The sequence below is a fragment of the Rhinolophus sinicus genome, linkage group LG02 (genome assembly GCF_036562045.2).
Source record: "Rhinolophus sinicus isolate RSC01 linkage group LG02, ASM3656204v1, whole genome shotgun sequence".
Lineage (NCBI taxonomy): Eukaryota > Metazoa > Chordata > Mammalia > Chiroptera > Rhinolophidae > Rhinolophus > Rhinolophus sinicus.
Genome location: NC_133752.1, coordinates 110535135 through 110558172, shown reverse-complemented (window position 1 = coordinate 110558172; position 23038 = coordinate 110535135). Strand labels below are relative to the sequence as shown.

Here is a 23038-nt window from a genome sequence, read left to right as displayed (position 1 = left end):
CATTTTCTAGGCTATTTTTTACTCAAAGTGATTGCATCTCCGTTATTTTTTGATTGGCCAATTGATCATGATGCTGATATGTTACAACAGAATGTGCAATAGCCCTACTGTCTTTGAAATCAATTACTAGGCTTAAAATACTGTTTTATAACAATTAGTTACAAATATTGATCTTCTAAATCAATGGTAGTGTAAAATGAATACTAGTTCCTTATGTTGTTGAATTTATATATGGGGAAACTTTTCTACATTATCATTGCCGTGGTGGTTTTGCCTAGTGCACCAACCATATCCTACAACTTTCCTCTCTAACTTCTCTCTCCTCTGTTCTCTGCCCATCTTTCTCCCACCCCTCTCCTTCCTTCCGTTTTCTCCTGGCCATTTGAGATGTTCCAGCAGAAGATGATCCTTCCCCCTGTGCCCTGGAGACAGGCCATGGGAGGCAGTGCCAGAACGGCACTGTGTGCAAGCCCGGCTGGGACGGGCCCAAGCATGGCATCACCAACTTTGACAATTTTGCCTTTGCCATGTTGACGGTGTTCCAGTGCATCACCATGGAGGGCTGGACAGACGTGCTGTACTGGGTACGTAACTGCGAGCCTTCCCCTGTTCATCCTCCCCATGATTTTGATGGGGAGGTTGATGAATGTCTTTGATTTCTTCCAGCTCTTTCCTGAGAAACAAAGCATGAAATGTTCACCCTAATGAGTCTCTCTCTGCCCACCGTCCTGAGAGAAATGCCATCTTTCAGTGTGTCCTCCCGTAGTGAGAAACGCTGGCCTCACACTGTTGCTCTGAGGATGAGCTGGCCAGGCCTGACCAGGGATTCCATTCACTCCCCGGCCCACTGTCGGCTTTCTTCTTTTCTCAGTCTTGTCTTGCCCTAAAAGAGAACTAGAGGGCAGAATTATTCATTGTTAGGGCTAAAGAAAAAAGTCAGACTTGGTCTTCTAAAAAGAAACCATTTCTTTTGAAATTGTGTAGCATTATGGCATGCTATTATATTTTTATTTCTCATATTAATCTTATCATATTAGAATAAATATATTGCTCTCATTTTCACTGTTAACACAACACTCTGCTGGTTGTGTGATGCATATTTAGAAATAGTACTTAAGCGTAAACCAATCAACAATAAATCTTTTACTTTAAAGATGCCCCTTTTATTATCAGCAGCCAACACTAGTTTCCCAACCTTTGAGCCATTGAAGTACCAGATTTTAGCATAGCCTGTCCCATAGGCAAATAGGCCATATTTGAGCTGTCTCCATTCTGGCAGAGTCAAGTCCATTATTTGTAAAAACTCCAGAAAACATAATTCTTGGTAGTATCTCCTATGTCAACATGAGAAATGATTTGCCAGAATCTGGTGTTGTTCTCCAGCATTTGGGCGAAAAATACTTGCTGCTATTCTTGAAAATACCATCTCACCCAGCATTTTGCAAGTAGTCTAATTTATTTGGCCATCCTGAAAACAATATAGGAACCTACGTAGGGAACACTGTCTACCCATGAAAGCAGGGAAGAGTGAGAGGGAAGTGATGCCTTCCGATCAGGCAGAGCTGCCGGAGAGAAAGCCACTAATGCCATGAGAGGTGTTGACTTCTTACTAAATCACGAGCGTTTTGTAACAACACAGAGATGTGATACAGGGTATTGTGTCTTCCAATTTTTTTTCTAAGCAACATGTCTTATTGATTCAAAAAACCCTCTTTCCCAGTTTTTATGTTATAGTCAACATGGTGAAACCATGTTGTTATAAAATTTGTACCTCTCTGTGAATGACTACTTAAAGCTTGCTTGAGTACCTTGTACCTAGCAAACATTTATGGAGCATTCATTGAATGCTAGGGGTGCTTCTAGGCACTGAGAACCCAGTTCAGACCGAAAAGCTCAGTTTAGGGAAGCACACTAAATGGAAACTGAATAATGGCGATACAGCTAGAACCCATGCCATGAAAGAGTTGCTATGTTGTGATACTCTCCAAAGAAGACAAAAGTCAAATCACAGCCCCCAAACTGAAATGAAACATTGGAGAACTGGTTTTAAATAATTTGTACAAAGAGGGAATTGAACTTATTATACTTAGGCAAATTCATTTAGCAAAGCTGATCAAATTTCCAAGTGGCCCTAATTGGTCCCTCTGCCTTGGTGGAGCCCTCTGGCCAGCCAAGGACAGAAGCATCCTTCTGCAAATGGGCAGTTTCTGCCTATGGGCCATGAACATATGACTGTATGGAACTGTGCTTTGGAGCCTCATCATGTGAGCTTCAAACCCAAGGCTTAAGTTACCATGGAAACACTTTTCATGGCAGCAAATTGAAGGCAGGGTGGCAGGGGTGGGTGAGGTAGGGTTGCGGGAAATAGGTATAATTTACTTTGATGATGGCCCTGATGTATTTTTGTGATCTTCCTTCATCACTCCCTCCCTCTCCCCCACCACAAGTCATTGAGACCCCACCAGCTGGTTGTGACCCAAAGAAATACTGTCATAATGACAGCCAGAGTAGGGAATGAGAAGTACACAGTGCAGCTACCAATTTTCAGCAGCTGTGTTGTGCTTACTCCACGGGGCGGGGGGGGGGGGGGGTGATAGAGCTCAGTCTGGAAATGGAAAAAGTGTCAGAGGTGAAGGAACAATCCCAGGCTCATGGGATGTGCCTCTCTGTGATTTTCCCAGCACCTTTCCAAAATGGCCATGGGGTGTATGTGTGTGTGCGTGCACGCACACACATGCGTGTTTGCGCGTGTGCACATACACACAGCCCAAAACTCAAACACAGCCTCGTATTTGGGTGTTCATGATGGAAGCACATCTCAGCCCAATGCTCCTGCTTTCAAACAATTTCTCTAATTGCTTGACCTTCTGTGGCCAATTCCTTTTTCCTCTGTCTCCCTCTTCCTTCCTCCTCCTTGCCTCTAGGCCTGTATGTCTAAGCCCGCAGACTCTCAAATCTCAATGTCCTTTAGTATAAAACATCAAGCTTTCTAAATATAAAGATGCCAACGCTTCCCTCCAAGACATTGAGTTAGAAGCTCCAAAGTTAGGCTCCAATAGTTGCATTTTCAAAAAGCTCCCCCAGGTGATTCTGATGCTATAGCTGGAGTTTGAAAACCCCTAGTGGTCTAACCTATTGAATCTGCCTGGTGCTGCTTTGGTGCCCTGGATTGGAACCAGGCTAGGGAGATAGAACTTGGGGAAGTAGGGTCTTCCACTCAGAAGAATACATTTCTCTTCAAATCCAAGAGGCAAGTCTAGAGGATGTGGGAAGGAGCCACCCAGATTTTGAGGTATGGCATTGAATGGAAACCCCACAGCTAGGTTCATTCTGAACCACCAAACAGCTGGTTAGATGTTCTTGGGGACAGAATAGTTCATCAAAGCACTAAAGAAGCAACTGATTCAATCACTAGATATCGCCTGGGATAAAAGGGACTCAGGAAGTCACCAGTAGCAAACAGCAGCCACCTGACTCCTGCTGTGGAAGATAGCAAGTCTATTTCTCTTTTTCTCTGATATCCACTGTTTCATCCCATTCTTATGATTTTGAAGATTTAATGGAGTAGAAGTAAAATCAAGCTTGGTCAAGTAAGGCTTGAACATTTTCTCAGCTATTACAGCTGTTGGCCATACACTGTAGAGGCCCCAACTAGCTGAACAATTAGCTTAAAATTATTTCTCATACCCAGTGTCTGTTCTAGAGGTCTGCAGATGGCTGGTGTGGGGACTTGGAAATGAAGACCAAACTCAGGCTTGGGGTGTGGTTTCCTTGGGAAATGGGTTCTTAAGCCAAAGCCTCTCCATTTACTCTCAGAATGTCCACACCTCTTAAAAATAAGGGGGGAAGAGGTGATCAAATAAAAAGTGTCAGCCTTCTTTAGAAAAAGTGAAGCACAGAACAAAATGGCAGGGTGAGGTGAGCCTCTGTAAAGTCCCCTGGAAGTTACAACTAATCGAACAACAATAGCTCCACAAAGGACTCCCTGCACAGCAGACAGGCAAGACGAAGAAGCCCACTACTGAATTCACCTAAAGGTGGGCAAATTGCGTGAGCAGGGGAGGAGGGAAGGGAGAAGTGCGGAGACGGAGCCGCGTGGGCGCAGGACGCAGACCTAGCTCAGTGCTCCGAGCTCGCTGCTTCCCGGAACTACCGCAGCTGTGGGAGAGGGAAGAACTCGGACTGCTAGGGCTCCACCAGGGCTCCACAGGGCTGAGGGGACAGCATATAACATGTCTGAACCCAATGCTCACGGCAGAGACCTCGGAGAAAAGACTGAGGGAAGAAGGCTGACAACGGTGGTTTAAGCCCTCACTGCCACAGAGAATGGAAGCCTTAGGCACTGAGACTAGCCGCCCACTCCCTACCCTCCCAGAGCTCGCCCCGCCCCCACCTGCCACTTGCTAAAGCGGAACAGAAGCAGTGTCAGATCAAAAGAACAGAATATTTGCTGTTCTGAGAACTGTGGACCGCAAACACAGATTCGCAGCCCAACTAGTTCCGGCAAAGGGGAGGGAGCTGTGGAAGCAGGACCCGCTGTGGTGGTGGTTGCCGCCATTGCTCTGGGCCACCTCTCAACTCACCCGGACCCTGTCCCCAGCTTTCTGGGCGGATCCCTGCAGGAGTAAACAGAACTGCTGAAACACATGGGCTCTGAATCTGGTGCAGGAAGAGCTTTGGAACTTCAAAAACTCTCCGCATACCCACCGGGACACTGCGTCCTGTGACCCAGGTGAACTATTAACAGAGGAGAAGCCCATCTCCCAGGGAATCCCCCCATTGTGTGAGAAGCTGGACTAGTGCAGAGAAAACATAGCACTACCATGTGAGAGAGAAAAAAAAGGCTGCAGTCAGAGAGAAAATAAAACATTCTACCAACAAGTACTGGAAAACAACAGAAAGACCTCTTCCTATCAACCTGTTGCAGAAGCCACTCCTGTAGATGTCTAGGAAGAGAAATAGTAAATCAGTAATTGCCATGAATAACCAAGGCAACAAGACAGCTCAGAAAGAAAGTGAAAAGTTTCCAGAAAAAGAACTTAAAGATATGGAAATATGTGACTTAAATGACAGAGAATTCAAGATTGCCGTTCTGAAAACACTCAACGAGATGCAAGAAAACACAGAAAAGCAGTGTAATGAACTCAGAAACACAATCAAAGAACAACATGAGGATTTTACAAAACAGATTGAAATTTTAAAACGAACCAAATGGAATTTCTGGAGATTAAGAACTCAATAGAAGAAATTAAGAATGAAATAACCAGCTTAGGTAGTAGAGTTGACCAGATGGAGTAAAGAATCAGTGACATCGAAGATAGAAACCTGGAAATGACACAGATAGAAGAAGAAAGAGACTTGAGACTTAAAAGAAATGAAAGAACTCTACAAGAACTTTCTGACTCCATCAGAAAGAGCAATATAAGAATAATGGGCATACCGGAAGGAGAAGAACGAGAGAAGGTAACAGAGAATACATTCAAACAAATTGTTGATGAGAACTTCCCAAACTTGTGGACAGAACTGGATCCTCAAATCCAAGAGGCGAATAGAACACCTAACTACCTCAATCCCAACAGGCCTTCTCCAAGGCATTGAAGCAGTCTAAAATCAATGACAAAGAAAGAATCCTCAAGGCAGACAGGCAGAAGAAGGTGCTAACCTACAAAGGAAAGCCCATTAGATTATCATCAGATTTTTCAGCAGAAACTCTACAAGCCAGGAGGGAGTGGAACCAAATATTCAAACTATTGAAAGAGAGAAGTTATGAGCCAAGAATAATATATCCAGCAAAGATATCCTTTAGATATGAAGGAGGAATAAAGACCTTTCCAGACATACAGAAGCTGAGGGAATTTTCTAATACACGACCTGCACTACAAGAAATACTAAAGGAGGCTATTCGACCACCATCAACAGGGACAATTTGTGGCAACCAAAACATAAAAAGGGGGAGAGTAAAGGCCTGAACTCGAATATGGGAATGGAGAAAGTAAGCGTGCTGAAGAAAATGGAATACTCTAAATATCAAACTTTCTTTTACATAAACTTAAGGGTAACCACTCAAAAAAATCCAGAACTGAAATATATACTGTAATAAAAGAAGAAACAGAGGGAAACATCATAGAATACCACCACACAGAAATAATAGACAACAAGAAACAGGCAAAGAAACAATGGAGACACAGCCTTACCAGAAAACTAAAGATAGAATGACAGGAAATCCTCACATATCAATAATCACCCTAAATGTAAATGGACTGAACTCACCAATAAAAAGGCACAGAGTAGCAGATTGGATCAAAAACTAAACCCAACCATATGCTGTCTCCAAGAGACACATCTCAGCTACAAGGACAAGCATAGACTCAAAGTGAAAGGGTGGAAATTGACACTCCAAGCAAATGGTACCCAGAGAAAATCAGGTGTAGCCATAATGATATCAGATGAAACAGACTTCAGGTGAAAAAGATAACAAGAGACAAAGATGGACATTTCATAATGGTAAAGGGACTATACAACAAGAAGACATAACAGTCATCAATATTTATGCCCCCAATCAGGGAGCACCGAAGTATACCAAGCAACTACTAACAGAACTAAAGGGAGAAATTGACCAAAACACAATTATACTAGGGGACTTAAATACATCATTGACAGCTATGGATAGATCATCCAAACAGAAAATAAATAACGAAATAGCAGCCCTAAATGACACATTAGATGAAATGGACATAATTGACATATATAGAGCACTTCATCCTAAAATATCAGACTATACATTCTTTTCTAGTGTACATGGAACATTCTCAAGGATAGACCATATATTGGGACATAAAATCAGCCTCAGCAAATTTAAGAAGATTGAAATCACACCAAGCATATTCTCTGATCACAGGCTTTGAAATTGGATATCAACTGCAGAAAGAAAGCAGGAAAAACCACAAATACATGGATATTGAACAACATACTTTTAAAGAACGACCGGGTCAAAGAAGAAATTAGAGGAGTGGTCAAAAGATACATAGAAACAAATGACAATGAAAATACATCCTACCAAAATTTTTGGAAAGCAGCGAAAGCAGTTTTAAGAGGGAAATTTATCTCATTACAGGCCTATCTCAAGAAACAAGAAAAATCCCAAATAAATAACCTCATGTTACACCTTAAAGAACTAGAAAAGGAAGAACAAGTGAAACCCAAGGTCAGCAGACGAAAGGAAATAACAAAAATCGGAGCAGAACTAAATGAAATAGAGAACAAAAAGACAATAGAAAAAATTAATGTGACAAAGAGCTGGTTCTTTGAAAAGATTAACAAAATTGACAAACCCTTGGCTAGACTCACTAAGATAAAAAGAGAGAAGACACTAATTAACAAAATCAGAAATGAAAAAGGGGAAGTTATCACGGACACCACAGAAATACAAAGGATCATCCAAGAATACTATGAAGGACTATATGCCACCAAATTCAATAACCTAGAAGAAATGGACAAGTTCTTAGAAACATATAGCCTTCCAAGGCTGAACCATGAAGAACTGGAAAATCTAAACAGACCGATCACCAGTAAGTAAATTGAATCAGTCATCCAAAACCTTCCCAAAAGCAAAAGTCCGGGACCAGATGGCTTCACTAGTGAATTCTACCAAACCTTCAAAGAGGATCTAATACCAATCCTGCTCAAACTCTTCCAAAAATTGAAGAAGAGACAGTACTCCTAACTCATTTTATGAGGCCAACATTACCCTGATACCAAAACCTGGTAAGGACAACACAAAAAAGAAAACTACAGACCAATATCTCTGATGAATACAGATGCAAAAATCCTAAATAAAATTCTAGCAAATCAAATACAACAATGCATTAAAAAGATTATTCATCACGACCAAGTGGGGTTCATCCCCGGGGCACAAGGATGGTTCAACATCCACAAATCCATCAATGTGATACATCACATAAACAAAATAAAGGACAAAAATCATATGATTATATCAATTGATGCAAAAAATCATTTGACAAGATACAACATCCATTTATGATTAAAATACTTAATAAAATAGGTACAGTAGGAAAATACCTTAACATAATAAAGGCCACATATGACAAGCCCTCAGCTAATCTCATAATTAATGGTGAAAAACTGAAGCCCTTTGCTCTACGTTCAGGAACTCGACAGGGCTGTCCCCTATCACCTCTGCTTTTCAACATAGTGTTGGAAGTCCTTGCCAGAGCAATCAGGCAAGAGAAAGGAATAAAAGGCATCTACATTGGGAATGAAGAAGTTAAATTGTCACTCTTTACAGATGACTTGATGCTATATATAGGAAACCCTAAAGACTCCACCAAAGAGCTATTAGAAACAATCAACGAATACAGTAAAGTTGCTGGCTACAAAATCAACATACAGAAGTCCATTGCATTCCTAGATACTAACAATGAAATCTCAGAAAAAGAAATACAAAAAACAATTCCTTTTGCAATTGCAGCACAAAGAATAAAATACCTAGGAATAAACTTAACCAAGGATGTGAAGGACCTATATGCTGAAAACTATAAGACATTTTTGAAAGAAATTGAAGAAGACACAAAGAAATGGAAAGATATTCCATGCTCATGGATTGGAAGAATCAACATAGTTAAAATGGCCATATTACCCAAAGCAATATACAGATTTAATGCAATGACCATCAAAATCCCAATGGCATTTTTTAAAGAAATAGAACAAAAAATCATCAGATTTGTTTGGAACCACAAAAGACCCCGAATAGCCAAAGCAATCTTAAGGAAAAAAAAACCAAAACAATGCTGGAGGTATCACACTCCCTGACTTTAGCTTGTACTACAGGGCAACAATAATGAAAACAGCATGGTATTGGCAGAAAAACAGACACATACAACAATGGAATAGAATTGAGAAGCCAGAAATAAAACCACATAAATATGGACAGATAATTTTTGACAAAGAAAACATACAATGGAGAAAAGACAGCCTCTAATAAATGGTGTTGGCAGAATTGGAAAACCACGTGCAAAAGAATGAAACTGGACTGCTATCTGTCACCATGTACCAAAATTAATTCAAAATAGATCAAAGACTTAAGCATAAGACCTGACACAATAAACTGCATAGAAGAAAACATAGGTACAAACTTATGGACCTTGGGTTCAAAGAGCATTTTATGAATTTGACTCCAAAGGCAATGGAAGTAAAAGCTAAAATAAACGAATGGGACTGTATGAAATTTAAAAGCTTCTGCACAGCAAAAGAAACCATCGACAAAATAAAGAGGCCACCAACTGAATGGGAGAAGATTTTTGCAAACAGTGCCTTGATAAGGGGCTAATATCCAGAATATACAAGGAACTCATGCAACTCAACAACAAAAAAACAAACAACCCAATTGAAAAATGGGCATAGGACCTGAAGAGACATTTCTCCAAAGAGGACATACAAATGGCAAATAGACATATGAAAAAATGCTCAACATCACTAATCATCAGAGAAATGCAAATAAAAACCACAATGAGATATCACCTCACCCCAGTCAGAATGGCTATCATCAACAAGACAAATAGTAACAAGTGTTGGAGAGGCTGTGGAGAAAAAGGAACCCTCATACACTGTTGGTGGAAATGCAGACTGGTGCAGCCGTTATGGAAGGCAGGGTGGAGGTTCCTCAAAAAATTACGAATAGAATTACCATATGACCCAGCAATCCCTCCCCTGGGTATCTACCCAAAATATCTGAAACAATTATACATAAAAACACGTGTGCTCCAATGTTCATTGCAGCTTTGTTTACGGTGGCCAAGACATGGAAACAACCAAAATGTCCTTCGATAGATGAATGGATAAAGAAGTTGTGGTATATATACACAATGGAATACTATTCGGCGGTAAGAAAAGATGATATAGGAACATTTGTGACAACATGGATGGATCTTGAGAGTGTAATGCTGAGCGAAATAAGTCAGACAGAAAAAGCAGAGAACCATATGATTTCACTGATATGTGGTATATAAACCAAAAACAACAAAAGAACAAGACAAACAAATGAGAAACAGAAACTCATAGACACAGACAATAGTTTAGTGGTTACCAGAGGGTAAGGGGGGTGGGGGGTGGGGGGTGGGAGATGAGGGTAAGGGGGATCGAATATATGGTGATGGAAGGAGAACTGACTCTGGGTGATGAACACACAATGGGATTTATAGATGATGTAATACAGAATTGTACACCCGAAATCTATGTAATTTTGCTAACAATTGTCACCCCAATAAATTTAATTAAAAAAAAGAAAGAAAGAAAAAGAAAAAGTGAAGCACAAAGAGAGGGAGGGATCTAGTGTCATATGGCATTACCATTGGTTTCCAATTCCACTTTTAGATTTGGTTTGTTTTTTAATCAAACATCCCTAACCTTCTGCATATAATTCAAGACTGCTTATCTTATATGATTTAGGCTGTGCCCTCCTGAAAATACAAGAGGCTGCTAAATTAAGATGATCTGTAGGGTTCTCAGACTAGGGTCAGTTTGAAACTCTGAGCATTATCCCTTCCACATTGTACGCAGATCACAATTAAGTAGCATAAAAATCAATCAATTATTTGTTCAGTGCTGACTTTGTTCTCAGCACTTGAAATAGTTCCATCCATGCTCATGGCAAACAGAATAACATGGTCACTGATCTGGGGTTTGGAACCCCCAGAGAAGGTCGTATGTGAGAATTGTGGGAAGGGGTGGCAGCAGTTACATGAGGTACCATGTAACAACACGTTTCTAGCTCTTTAGGAATCTAGATGCCTGAATAATTCTTCATCAAGGGAATCCTGTGGACCTCTGCTCACCCAATGCCCTTCTGCTCTAGTGCCCCCAAGAATATTGCATACTTGTGGCACAATAAAACACTCTTGTCTAGGTTTTCCTGAACATACGCCCCTCCTCACCCTACCACCTTCCGAGTCACCTTTTTTCCAACACCAGCCATTGCTTCACCCCTCCGTTGGTTTCTCCATGATCGGTTCTTCCAATAATTAAAAAAAAAAAATTAGCAATCAAGCTTAAAAATAAGATTAGAAAGAATCCTTAGTAAGAAATCATATAAAGGAAATATTTTTAGAATCACAAATAGTGTCTTCTGTAGTATCTGGGTTAGTTGTGGTTCAGCACAAGACTTTGGGAACAAAAGTGTAATGTTTTAAGCTTTCGTAAGTCAGTTGTCAACACTACTTTGTCTTGTCAGCCCACTACATGTCTGGACATGCTGGGAAGATCTCTCTCTCTCTCTCTCTCTCTCTCTCTCACACACACACACACACACACACACACCAGCCACTCATCTCTGGTCTCAGTACTGCTGAAATATCCCTTGTTTATGACAAAGGTCTTTTGCACCCAAGTGGGTTGAATTCTGGTTTTACCCTGTTTTTTTTCCCCTGCTCTATTTGTCTTCAAAAAGCCACCTCTTTTCACTACAGAATATAGAAAATGAGTGTCTGAAGGCATGAAGAAAAGAGAAATGGTGGAGCTGAAGTCTATTGATGATCTAATAGTCATTCTAAGTGAAGAGCTGAGAATAAATCCCCAAGTAATCCAGAAGCAGCCTCCTGGGCTCTAACAGGTACCAGAGTAGAGAAAGTGGTAGGTCCCATTTAGGACCCTATGGTGCTTAACTTTTCATCTGCCTCAGTTGGAGTGTTACCCACTTACCCAGCTTTAAATAAAAAATCTGTTATCTAAACAATAAACTCTTGGTTTATAAACATATCAAGAATTAGAAATAACATCTCTCAAAGCTATTTATGTACTTATTAGATTTTATTTTATTTTATTTTTGTTTTGTTTTTAATTTATTTTTTAAATTTATTGGGGTGACAATTGTTAGTAAAATTACATAGATTTCAGGTGTACAATTCTGTATAGATTTTATTTTATTAATTTCACTGGTATTATGAGTCCACATTCAATAATTCAATTTAACAAACATTTATTGAGCATTTACTATGCTCCCAGGACTGAGTGGAGACTGGGGTGGAGCAGGTGGAGAAGAGAAGAAGAAGGCTTGCTCTCAGGAGTTTAGGATCTCATCGAAGAGACAGGAGATGCACAAAGAAATGTGTTTTAGCAAGACAGGGCAGTGACTCAGTGAGGGCAAGGAGAGCATCTCACAAGAGGAGGTGGGACTTGGCTGGCCTTGACACTGGATGGGTAACATGAGAGAAGGCTCCTCCACCTGGGAAAGCATGCGTTATGACAGTTTGGGAGACTGGAGAGAACTGTGTTTCAGCTTCTCTCAACAGACCCACGAAACAGCTCGGCTACCCAGAGTGCTCTCATCCACGTGTCTGAAAGGCCACCTGCAGGGGTACAGTCACAGACGTCATATTCCACCCATGCCCGGTGGTTGCTCAGGACAAACCAGCAAGTCTTCCTAGCTGTGAGCCAGCTGTCCCCTGTCATACCTGGGGCCACTCCTCGTGACTCCTAACCTCCCTCAGGATGTCAGTGCTTGATCCCACTTAAGTTGAGGGATTGTTCGAAAGGATCATCGATGGAGGAGTTACTTTTGTTGGTTTGGCCTCCCCTATGTTAGGAGCGCGTTGGTGTCTTTCCCATGCAAGCCTGGCTTTTTGCTGGGCCCTGAAGCACTCACAGGTTTTCTGTGCAGAACAGTAAGCAGGTGAAGGGGCAGAAAGGAGTCAGGTGAGACCTGTTATCTGCCTTGCTGCTCACTCAATGACCCATGGGTGGACACCCCATGTACCAGCAAGCAAGGTGACGAAGGTCATGAGCAGACAGACGTATCGAGGCATTGTTCTAGGTCACTGGCATTTTGGCAGCAGCAAACCCTATCCTCTAATGACACTGCATGTAAAACGCTGTGACTTTTATGGATTTACACCTCCTGCCTTTGTGGCAAGTGACCGCCTCTCTTGGAGTCACTGAAACAGTTCAGTCTTTTTAGATTCAGTGTCTGTGCCACAAACCTTACAGAAGAAAGTGCCACAGCTTGAAATCCTATGGAAATCAGCTTGGATAGAGAGTGGCCTGGAGGGAATAGGGCCGGGAGGTGTTCCTCCTATCTTTTCAGAGAAAACTATATGTTGGTTTAAGGTCGGGGTTCCCCTCAAGGAATTAGATACTGGTTTCAAAAGGATCTTCTGTATTTTTCATTCAGTATTCCCTTTGTGCAGAGAATCTGCGGATAGTGAGCTATGTGTTACAGCAAAGTGGGGGCCATTAAATATACAGTTTAGTCATCCTGTTAGTTCTGGGGCTTGGAAGCCCGAGGCCAAGATGGTGGACATCGAGATGCCTCTCCCTGTGCCTTCCTTGGGGAAGTCACAAAGCTGCCTTTGTCACAAGATTAAGAAACATCTAGCTGTCACAGTCAGAGAAGACCGTTTTTCACCTCCAAATAAGGGTGTCAGTCATTTTTTGAAAATATGCCTGTATTTATTCTTTCTTTCCTTAGTAGCTCCGTTCCAGTGATTTCAGACATCAGTCTCCTCACCCTAGGCATTGCCCTACTGCAGAGTCACCCGGCGTTGTATGATCTCTCCCCAGTCTGCCCCCAAAAGTAGGTGGCCTGGAACAAAGAAGACAAAGTAAAAGGGAAACAAGATGGGCACGTTCCTCTCAGGCCAGAGCCCGGCAGACCCGAGAGTCACGCTCTGTTGGAGGTCACGGGGTCTTAGGCCCACCTCGCACTGGTTACTCTCTCAGGTGCCCTCCTGTCTCCTACCCCTCACCTACTCGTCTTCATCTTGACCCTCTGAAAGGGGTCTTGATCCCACAGCCAAGGAAGAAACCAAAGCAGAAATGTAGGCTAAGCAGAGAGATGTGGAGACCGCGAGTATTCTGGATATGGCCCTGGCTATGGGGTAGCTAAGGGTCATGTGGCCTGTAGCCCCATCCATTGGAGGTTCCTAATGAGGCTGGAGGTCACTCACCTTGTGTGTGGCACGGAGGAAAGGATACCCACACTAAACAAGGGCCCAAGGACTTCTCCAAGGCTCGTGGGTTTGTTGACTCAGTCACAAATATGTAGCCTGGAGGACTGCATTTCTGTGAGGTTAAGTGTTCACAAGATTTAGGGGATGCGAGGAAGCAGTCAGGAGAGATTTCATTTCAAGGAGCCAGCCAGCCCTCCCTCCCACTCACCATCTGCGCGGGCTCCAGAGGCAGCTTCACAAGGGTGAACTGTGGCAAACACGCCGCAGGCTCCTGGAACTGCCTGTTCCCAGCTGTCTTCAGGAAGGTAGAGGTCTGCAATCCAGGCGGAGCAAGGGAACTGGCTCAGACAGACCCCCTCCATGGCTCTTCATCCCCTAAGCACGTTTGAGGAAGCACAGAACGAGCTGGTTGGGCAGTCACATGGGGTCTGGTACCCCGTGAGGCTGGATGCACACTGCTGCCTGGATGTGCCTTTTCTCTGGGGAGAGTCCAGAGTTTCCTTCAGCTTTACCTGACCTCCCCACCCTCCCAAGAGTGAAGGAGCACTAACTTAGGGAAGAGGAAGGGAACTCTTCTGACCTTCGTGGGCAGGATTTAACCTGAGAGAGGGAAGGTAGTAGGACACTCAAGGCGTCACGTGACTTTGGATCCAGTTTGCACAGAAGCCTCCTCGCGGGCGCCTCCTCCCATCTCAGGGCTGTTTGCAACCCCATCGCTTTCCCTGTGGCACAGCACACAGCATCTTACACACAATAGGCACTCAGTCAATACTTGTTGAACAAACATGGACTCTAACAAGACCGCTACCAAGCATAATGGAAGGACTATGTCCCCGTTCCCCACAATAAGATGTGCCATGCAGAGCCTGGTGTCACATGGCCATCATTGCCATCACCACGTGGCCTGTGGTGGGGAGCTCACTTCAGCGCCCACGCCTCCCCCCAACCCCCAGGCTCATGTCACCAATCCTGCCCCTTCCTGGACTGATGCAGTTTCATTTTTCTGCTCCTGGTAGTGAAGATGTTTACTGGCCTTCCTTCTGCAGGTTTGGTTCCCTTCGCAGCCTTGGTTCAGATAAGTACCTTCTGGTTGAAGGAAGCTCCCAGGCTCCCTGAGGCGGCCGGCTCTGACACACAAGGACCTCTCTGCCCTGCCTCTCCCCACAGCTGCTATTGTGCTGGATATTTTAGTGCTCAGCCTCTCGGAAAGTCCTCCATTCCAGAGCCGGTCGGCTTGACAGCTGTAGGCTCTATTTTTAACAATTGCTGAGTTCCTGGGAAAGCCCCACCTGGGATCACCTGGTGTCCAGGCTCCCCTCCTCCTCCCGCCCTCTCTGTGCCTTCCGTGGCCCCAGGGTACCAGGTGTGCCCTCCCTGCCCAGCCTGGCCTGAGCTTGCTTCTCCTGCCTCACAGGCCGGCCACTCTTCCCCTCGGGCTCCTGCGACCCCACCTGTTTACTTCTCCAGCTGCATTTCCCATTTCAACTGTGGTTGCCTTTCATTGATGTGCCCCCCCTACGAGCAAGGGCCTGCCCCTTACAGCACCAGGCCTGGCACATGTCCAGTTTATTCATTCACTCGGCGTTTATAGAGCACCTGCCACGTGCAGGGCCTTGTTCTGAGCACTGGGGATACACCAGTGAGCAACACAGATGGAAACTGCCCGCGCTCGTGGAGCTCCCATTCTAGAGTGGAAGACAAACACATAATAAACGAGTAAATTATACCGTTCGAAAGCGATGAGCACTACGTAAAAAGCAGAGCAGGGTATGTGGAAGTGGGAATGCTCAAGAAACTCGTGTGAAATTCAGTTAGGACATGGTTAAGTGGACATAGGTGGAAATTCTTCTTTTCCTCCCTGACTCAGTTCTAACCAGTGATACCCAAGCCCTTGACGCAGGTTTTGTATTCTGCACTGTGACTACATTTGGTCGATTCCTCTAACCAAAATATAGTAACCTCTGATAAACAGTAATAGATGTGCAAAGAGCATATTGGGATGTAACACCTCAAACAAGTCAGACAAGGTAGGTCACTTGTCAATCTCCTTCTTCACGCACACAAAGGACACATTTGGCAGCATACTTAGGAATGTGAGTAAGGCTTCCCAGAGCCCCAGGGGCCCTGAGGACTGGGTGGGGGGAGGGGCACTGTGGCAGCATACCTGGAACGCATTTGAGGCACCTGGCAGTGATCAGTGAACTTTAGCTGCTTTCGAATGCCTGGGTGGCTCACATGCAGAGTTCTGAGGCTCGGTGGGTTCTTAGGGGAAGGCCCAGGAGTCTGCTTATTCACAACTCTCCCCAGTGGTGCTGGGGTTGCTGGTCTTCGGACCCCACTTTGAGGAGCAGCATAGCAGAGGTAGATAGTAAGTTGGAATATTTGCCATGTTCTTATGCTTGAAGTTGGGAGCTATGGACAGAATGATGTAAATCAGGGGGTTCTCAAACTTGCATGTGCATCAGACTCACCTGGAGGGCTTGATGAAACATGGGTTGTTTGGCACACCCCCAGAATTTCAGGATGGTGCCCAAATATGTGTATTTCAAAACAAGTTCCGGCCGAGACTGATGCTGCTGGCCCATAGGCCCCCACTCTGGGAACCACTGATGTAAATCATGCAGGAAGCTTTGTGCTTGGGATTTGGATGCCTATAAGCTGAATTCACAAAGAAAGTTGGACTTCGTTTTTGGAAGATAAGGCTAAACCCTTTCTTCTAGTCAGAAAGCATCAAAAGAAATAGATTTGAGAAACCGAATCAGACTAAATTTCCCCTTTGAAAAAAATGCTGCTCTGTGACCTCCCATCATCTTCACATCCACCCACTAACCTGCGGTGTGCTGATAAATGTTTAACAACCAGTTGTCAGGGACCAAGGGTAGAGGAGGACTGATATGTGTCCCTTGCCCATTTCTGTCCACCATGGCCAATCTCAGTCTCTTCAGTTCATGAAGTCATTGAACATGGAGTTGGGAGGAGGCCCCAGGGCCCTGCAGTGCCCATAGGCGCCAGCTCCATGCCCGCTGCTCCAGCTCCCTGAGGGGCTCACAGCGTTTCGTGGACTGTCTCATCACCTCCTTAGTTAGAGGTCACACTTTCTAGTTCAGGACCGTTTCCATCGAGGCTGTGGTTCCAGACACAGGAACCGTTCATTCTCTGAGTACGTCACCGGAGCCAGCTGTCCTGCCTGTGGCCTGGAGTGGCTGTGAAGCCCTGCAGTGTCACCTCTAAGTGCTGGGCCAGCTCAGGTGCAGGTGGCAAGCCCCTTAGGAGGCTCACCTTCCCCTTCCTCCTTGAAGGCTCCGGATCTCCTGCTCTCACAGAAGAGCTGAGGCACTTCCAACACCAAACTCAGGGAGCAGATTTAACGCCACACAAGCCCAAAACCACCCCTTGCTAAAGAAATTACTTTTTGAGGCAACCCACCTTCTTAGACAAGGGAATGGAAAACACTGGGGAAATTTTTGTGATCCAGAAAATAATAACAAAATAAAAACACAGCCAGACAAGATCTCTCTTGAGAGAGAGACTGCAAAGGTCCTTGACAGCTCAGGTCAATGTCATGGGAAATATTCTGAATATAGATGATGCCAGGGTAGCAATGGATTCTGATCCATGCAGACAAAGGCCAAGTTCAGCCCCACTTGTCTCCTCCAGATTCACTCCACTTCCCTCTCTACCTGCCTCCTCACTTTGACTCAGTTCTGTTTTCTCTCTTTCCTAACTTTCCTTCATCTTTCCAGATGCAGGACGCTATGGGCTATGAGTTACCCTGGGTGTATTTTGTCAGTCTGGTCATCTTTGGATCCTTTTTCGTTCTAAATCTGGTTCTCGGTGTGTTGAGCGGGTAAGCTGACCGTTTCTACGTCCTCTTTACATGCAGCCGAGCAAGGTCCCAGGTTCCACTCTATCCATCGCCAGGATCCTCAGGGAAGCGACCCTAAGGGGCCCAGGAAAACCAGTGGGAAAGGTCTCCATTCAACCACAAATTCTGACCCATTGGCTGGCAGGCTGTTTGGCCTCTGATTTGCACCTAGAGGATCAGGGTCCCGGCACTGCATGGGTCAGTGTCTGGATTCGGTGATGGGTACTGGGCCGTGCTTGGCTGCTGTGTGCACCTCACTAACTATCATTCCGTTCTTCCAGGTCAATGATGCCGTAGGAAGGGACTGGCCCTGGATCTATTTTGTTACACTAATCATCATAGGGTCATTTTTTGTACTTAACTTGGTTCTCGGTGTCCTTAGCGGGTAAGCAGGACCAAGGAAAAAGGTCTTGATTTTTCCATTTATTTTATTTACTCTTTCTGCTATTCTTGGCTTTATTCTTTTTCTGGCTCTGATGAACCTGGGATAAGGGGCCATCTTAGGAGCCTTAAAGTGGATGTCCTTGGCCTGGCTGGACAGAGGGTCAAATGTACAACGATTAATCTGTTGGTTTAGACTTCACCAAGAGATGCAGAGGCCCACCTGTCTCCTGCCAGCTCATCCAAGCCCCTCCCTCCATCAAGCAGCCGCTCAGGCCGGCAGGATGCTTGTCCTCGTACCTGAGGAGTAGCATGGTGAGACTCTGTAGTGACAAGGCCTTGGCAGCTGGAATTGGAGGGAAGATGCGTAGACTGCGTGTTTGCAACACGTGCACAGCCTTGCAGATGAGCACCTGCCTGACCTCGCCAGCCAATCAGTGTGTGGCAGGCTCACGGTAAAGATTTCACACAGCCTTAGTCAGTGTTGAACCAGGGTAATAAGAGTTTGATTTATAACATAAATAAACAAATACAGGCTACAAATATAAGTCTCTTTGATTCTAATTCATAGACTGAGCAGTCTGTGTTTGGTCTCCTCTTTTCTGAGTGGAAAGGGCAGTTAGCTATTTAAAGCCCTAGATTATTTGAGAATAAAGGAGACGGAATATACTTTCATTTCAATTTATCTACTTGGCTGCAAGTATAGAGCCTACCTAATTTTGGCCTTTGCTCAGATGAAGTTAAAAAGCAATAGACGTGCTGGGCACCGAGGAGCCCTGGGGATGGCCACCTTTACACCATAGGACTCACTGGCCATTTCCTCAGCCCACCTTCTTCTTCAGAAGCCCACACCAGCCAGGCCAAGGCCTAACACCTAAATGCTCCTGGTGACCCTGCTCCTGGGTGACACACTCTGCTGCCTGTGCTACAAGGGGAGTTGCCAATCTATTTCCGCTCTGCTCAAGACAGGTCAGCTGCTTTGATAGCCTTTCCTAGGTCCCTAGGGACATTAATGCTGGGAGAGTCTTGCCTAAGGAGCAAGATTGACCTTCATTTTTACTCAGTAATAACTGGGAACAACAGTCCCCACTCCTGCCGTAGCCTATGGCAACACAGGAGCACTGGTTTCAGTCTCCAGTATCACGGGAAGGAAGGAAGCTGCTCCCGTCCTCACCCTTTCCCACGGTGGGTGGGCTGCGAGAGAGACTTGGAGGACATCATGCCTTTTGCCACGGTCACCCACGCGGGAAGTTAGTGTCTCCCATTGGGGTAAGAATGATAAGCGGCAATTCTGGAGCTGGAGTCCAACAGAAGCCCCTGATTAGCAGCTGCCTGGAGGGTGGAAGAGCTTTCATATCTGTGTTCCAACATGAGAAAATGCCCCTGTATTTATATGTGAACCACCACAGAAAGTATTGAAAAAAATCAACCTCATCACCCCCACTCAAGACAGAAAGCCGGATATCCCAGCTCTGCACTTGCTGGAAGCACAGTGTTAGGTAACTTCACCTTTTTAAAGTTCAGTTACCCGTCTGTGAAAATGAAGACAGTAATACCAGCTCATAGGTTGTTGTGATAATAGAATGAGATCACTTCGAGGTAAATTGCTTAGCATATAGTAAGTGCTCAACAATGATGCTCTCATTATCGTGATTATGTTTGCTTCGTACCTATCATAACTGAAATTATTTATATAATCATCAAATGTTAGAACTACTCCAACACTTTCTTTTAATGATGAGGAAAGTGAGCCCAGAGGTGTTAAGTGTCTTGTACAATGTCATTTCTGTGGTAAATATAAGAACCAGGCCCCCAACCTCCCATCACTGCCCATTGGATATATGTTGATTGAGTTTGAACTGTAACACAAGCCAGAGCTCTGAACTTTTAGAAAATTTTCTAACAATTCCCAGAAATTAGAAACAAATCTAAATAAGTGAGATTCCTCGCTCCCCAGAATCTGATGTAGAGCATGAGGATTAGGCTTCGAAGGCCCCTCCTCGATCAGAGTCTCTGCCCACTGGCATCTTAACCCCATCAGAAGAGTTGCCTTCCCGGTGGTATCAAAGCAGAGAATCCCAATGACAGCAGCTGCTGATGTGAAAGAAAAGTCTTTTTGAAGACTACATCTTGCCCTGACTAGTCCCGGTGAGACAGGGTGTGTAAAACCACCAGCCCAAAGCCTAGCATGTCGTAATGCTCAGAGCGTGGCTGACCCTGAGCAGAATCACGCAGGCTCTCGGAGCTCTCTGCTCCTGCGGGTCCTCGAGTCCACACACTGCTCTCTTGGAGCCTTTCCTGAGCACCTGCACGCTGACCCACTCCCACAGTGGCAGCCGGCTCCTCGCAGCGCCGCCATCACGGATGGACCATCTCCCAAGACTTCCTGGGCCTCTGGGCACACCCTCTGCCCAGACAAAGAAGTGTCTGTGGGCGAGCACTCCCCACCTTCCTGGTGTCAGGAGCCCTCTCCTAATCTGTCAGAGGGCTGGCCATTCGAACGGGCTGCCCTGAGTCCATAAAGGGACGCAACCTGGACTCAACTCCTGTTGGCTGACTGCATGGTGGCAACAGTTTTGTTTCAAATCAGCATCTTGATTAGTCAGGACTATGTAGTAGTCACCACAAGAAAGCAGCAAAACGGCCACTTACTCATCAGTCAGACTCCTGATTAAGCCAACCTTCCAGAAGCATTCGTAAGTCTCGGAACCCATGGAACCCACTGTCACCATGACAGCATTAACCAGCAGTCTGTTGGGCTCTGAGCTCGGAGCTTTAGGTGGATTAGCTCATTTAATGCTCACAACAACCAATGAGCTGGGAACTATTCATATTCCAAGTTAAAAAGAAGAGTGAGGTTTAGATGAGGAACTACCTCACTTCTAACTGGTGGAAAATGGAGGATCCAGGATTAAACTCAAGCAATGTGAGTCACAGCCTCTGTTCCTAACCTCCATGTTGTATTGGCCCCCAATCCATTTGACTGGTTAATCTCATGTTTTGAAAGTACAGTCAACAAGTGGGGAGACAGATGCTGCCGTGAGGAAGGGTGAGAGGAGCAGCAGCAGTGGTCCATGGCAGTCTGCTAGAGAAGCCAGTGGTCCCAGGAGGAAGCTGCCAAGCCATCGTTGGAAGGCCGCAGCGGGCAGCTCTCAGCACTGGGGCTGGCATCCCTGCCAATCTGAACAGTCTCTGGCGGAGGACAGAGGCCCACTTCCACAGCACTGCAGCCTTAGAGCATTCTGGGATGGGGGGGTGAAACCTACAGCCACCAATTAAGGATAATATTATTTTATGGCCCAGCACAGTAACTCATCCTAATAAAGTATATCCTTCAGTCACCAGGAAAAGGTTAAATTGTGCTGGGAGCACTCTGCTCATGAAGGTAGGAAAGCTGACACTCTATAAAGCTTCCGTTTAAAAGGTAGAAATCAGAAACGTTGGTCATGAGAGCGTCCTTCAGGTGTCCTTTCTCTGGATCACTCACATACCCAGTGCAGCACAGTCCTGGTCACAAGGCCGGACAGAGTCAGTGTGAGGAACAGCCAGCTTGTGGACTTTCTCACAGTGCTTCCATGTCCATTGTCTGTTGAGCCTCATGAGCCACAGGTGTGTTATCAGTGCAGACATGAATCAGGTTATATTTGCTTCCCCCCCAGGAACCTCAGTCTGCAGCCTATCAGAATTAAAACAACAGTGACAATGAGATTCTCAAAACTGCACTTCAAGCTGTAATCAGCTGTGAAAGTCCCTGGACTCTGGAATCCATTACTTTTCGTTTTTAGTGATTGCAAACAGAGGGCTTAGACATGTGCCTTCAGTGGACAAGGAGCCCAGGATCTCTCAGGTGGGGGGGCATCCAGTTCCTTTCCGACTGGGAGATGGGCTTGTCTCTCGCCCCCAAAAGCAGAGGGCCTGGTGGGTGGGCATTTTAAAGCATAACTGGACCATGACACACAACATCCAGATCCAGAAGGAAGCAAGAGAAAAGCAGGACTTACGTGCTTAGTGGGTGGAAGCAGAAGAGACAGCAACATATACAGTCGGTTCTCATTATTCTGTGAAGTCACCACAAACACTGAATTAATGAATGCTGCACCACTGCTCTTAGGCGAAACACTAGGTTAGGTTCTGGCAAGTCTCTGATCATTTTCGTCAAGTGATCAGTACATACCCACATATTGTGTGTGTTTCTGTTTAAATACACTTTGCTTAATATATATTGTTGCTCTGTTAACATTGAACTCATGGCCAACAGCATTGCCACTTGCGGCTGAACAAACGAAGCGTATCCAACACATGTATTTTCTCCGTAAGGCACATCACAGTCTTCTTGTCCTTAGGAACATGCGACGGCACTTCAGCGCTATGCTTGGGGGCCATTTTAAACAGAAAAAATCACCAACAAAAAGCACAAAAATGCAAAAAATGTGGCACTAAATAGACCATAAAAAGGACATTTGTCTATAGCCTGAGAGCTAAAACAAGAAGCATCACCTTGTCTGACCTCAGCTGAGAATGTGACTCAAGTTTTTTTTTGCTGTTCTGCAAATGTCTGCAGTAACTTCATAGGCACACAAGTTATTGATTTGGGCGTTACAAATACATTTTAGCGAGTAGGCCAGCACGGAATCTGCAAATCATGAGGACCGACAGTATTGATTAGCGTAGCACCTAGAGCCCCAGCCGTCTGTACCGAGTGGATTTTCCACGTGCACCTCCTGTGTATGCTTTATGTTACTGAGTCCTGGCCCCCCGGCCCCCCACTCCACCCCTCGTTTTCCATGTTGGCCATTTCTGGCGGGAGATGTGCTTCTGCCTTGTGACAAACGCC

At 44.9% G+C, this 23038-nt stretch overlaps 1 protein-coding gene across 39 annotated transcripts in view; it reads left to right on the top strand.

Moving 5' to 3' along the window:
• The window catches only part of CACNA1C (calcium voltage-gated channel subunit alpha1 C), a 727463-nt gene that overhangs the window by 538356 nt on the left and 166069 nt on the right, over positions 1 to 23038 (top strand). For 23 of the 39 annotated variants that reach the window (XM_074325147.1, XM_074325150.1, XM_019757237.2 and 20 more), the window contains 2 exons: positions 388 to 584; positions 17702 to 17805. In XM_074325147.1, the coding sequence (XP_074181248.1) occupies positions 388 to 584; positions 17702 to 17805 (301 nt within the window). Of the gene's footprint in view, positions 1 to 387; positions 585 to 17701; positions 17806 to 18104; positions 18209 to 23038 lie in introns of all 39 variants that reach the window. The other 16 variants (XM_074325146.1, XM_019757254.2, XM_019757253.2 and 13 more) reach the window with 4 other exon arrangements.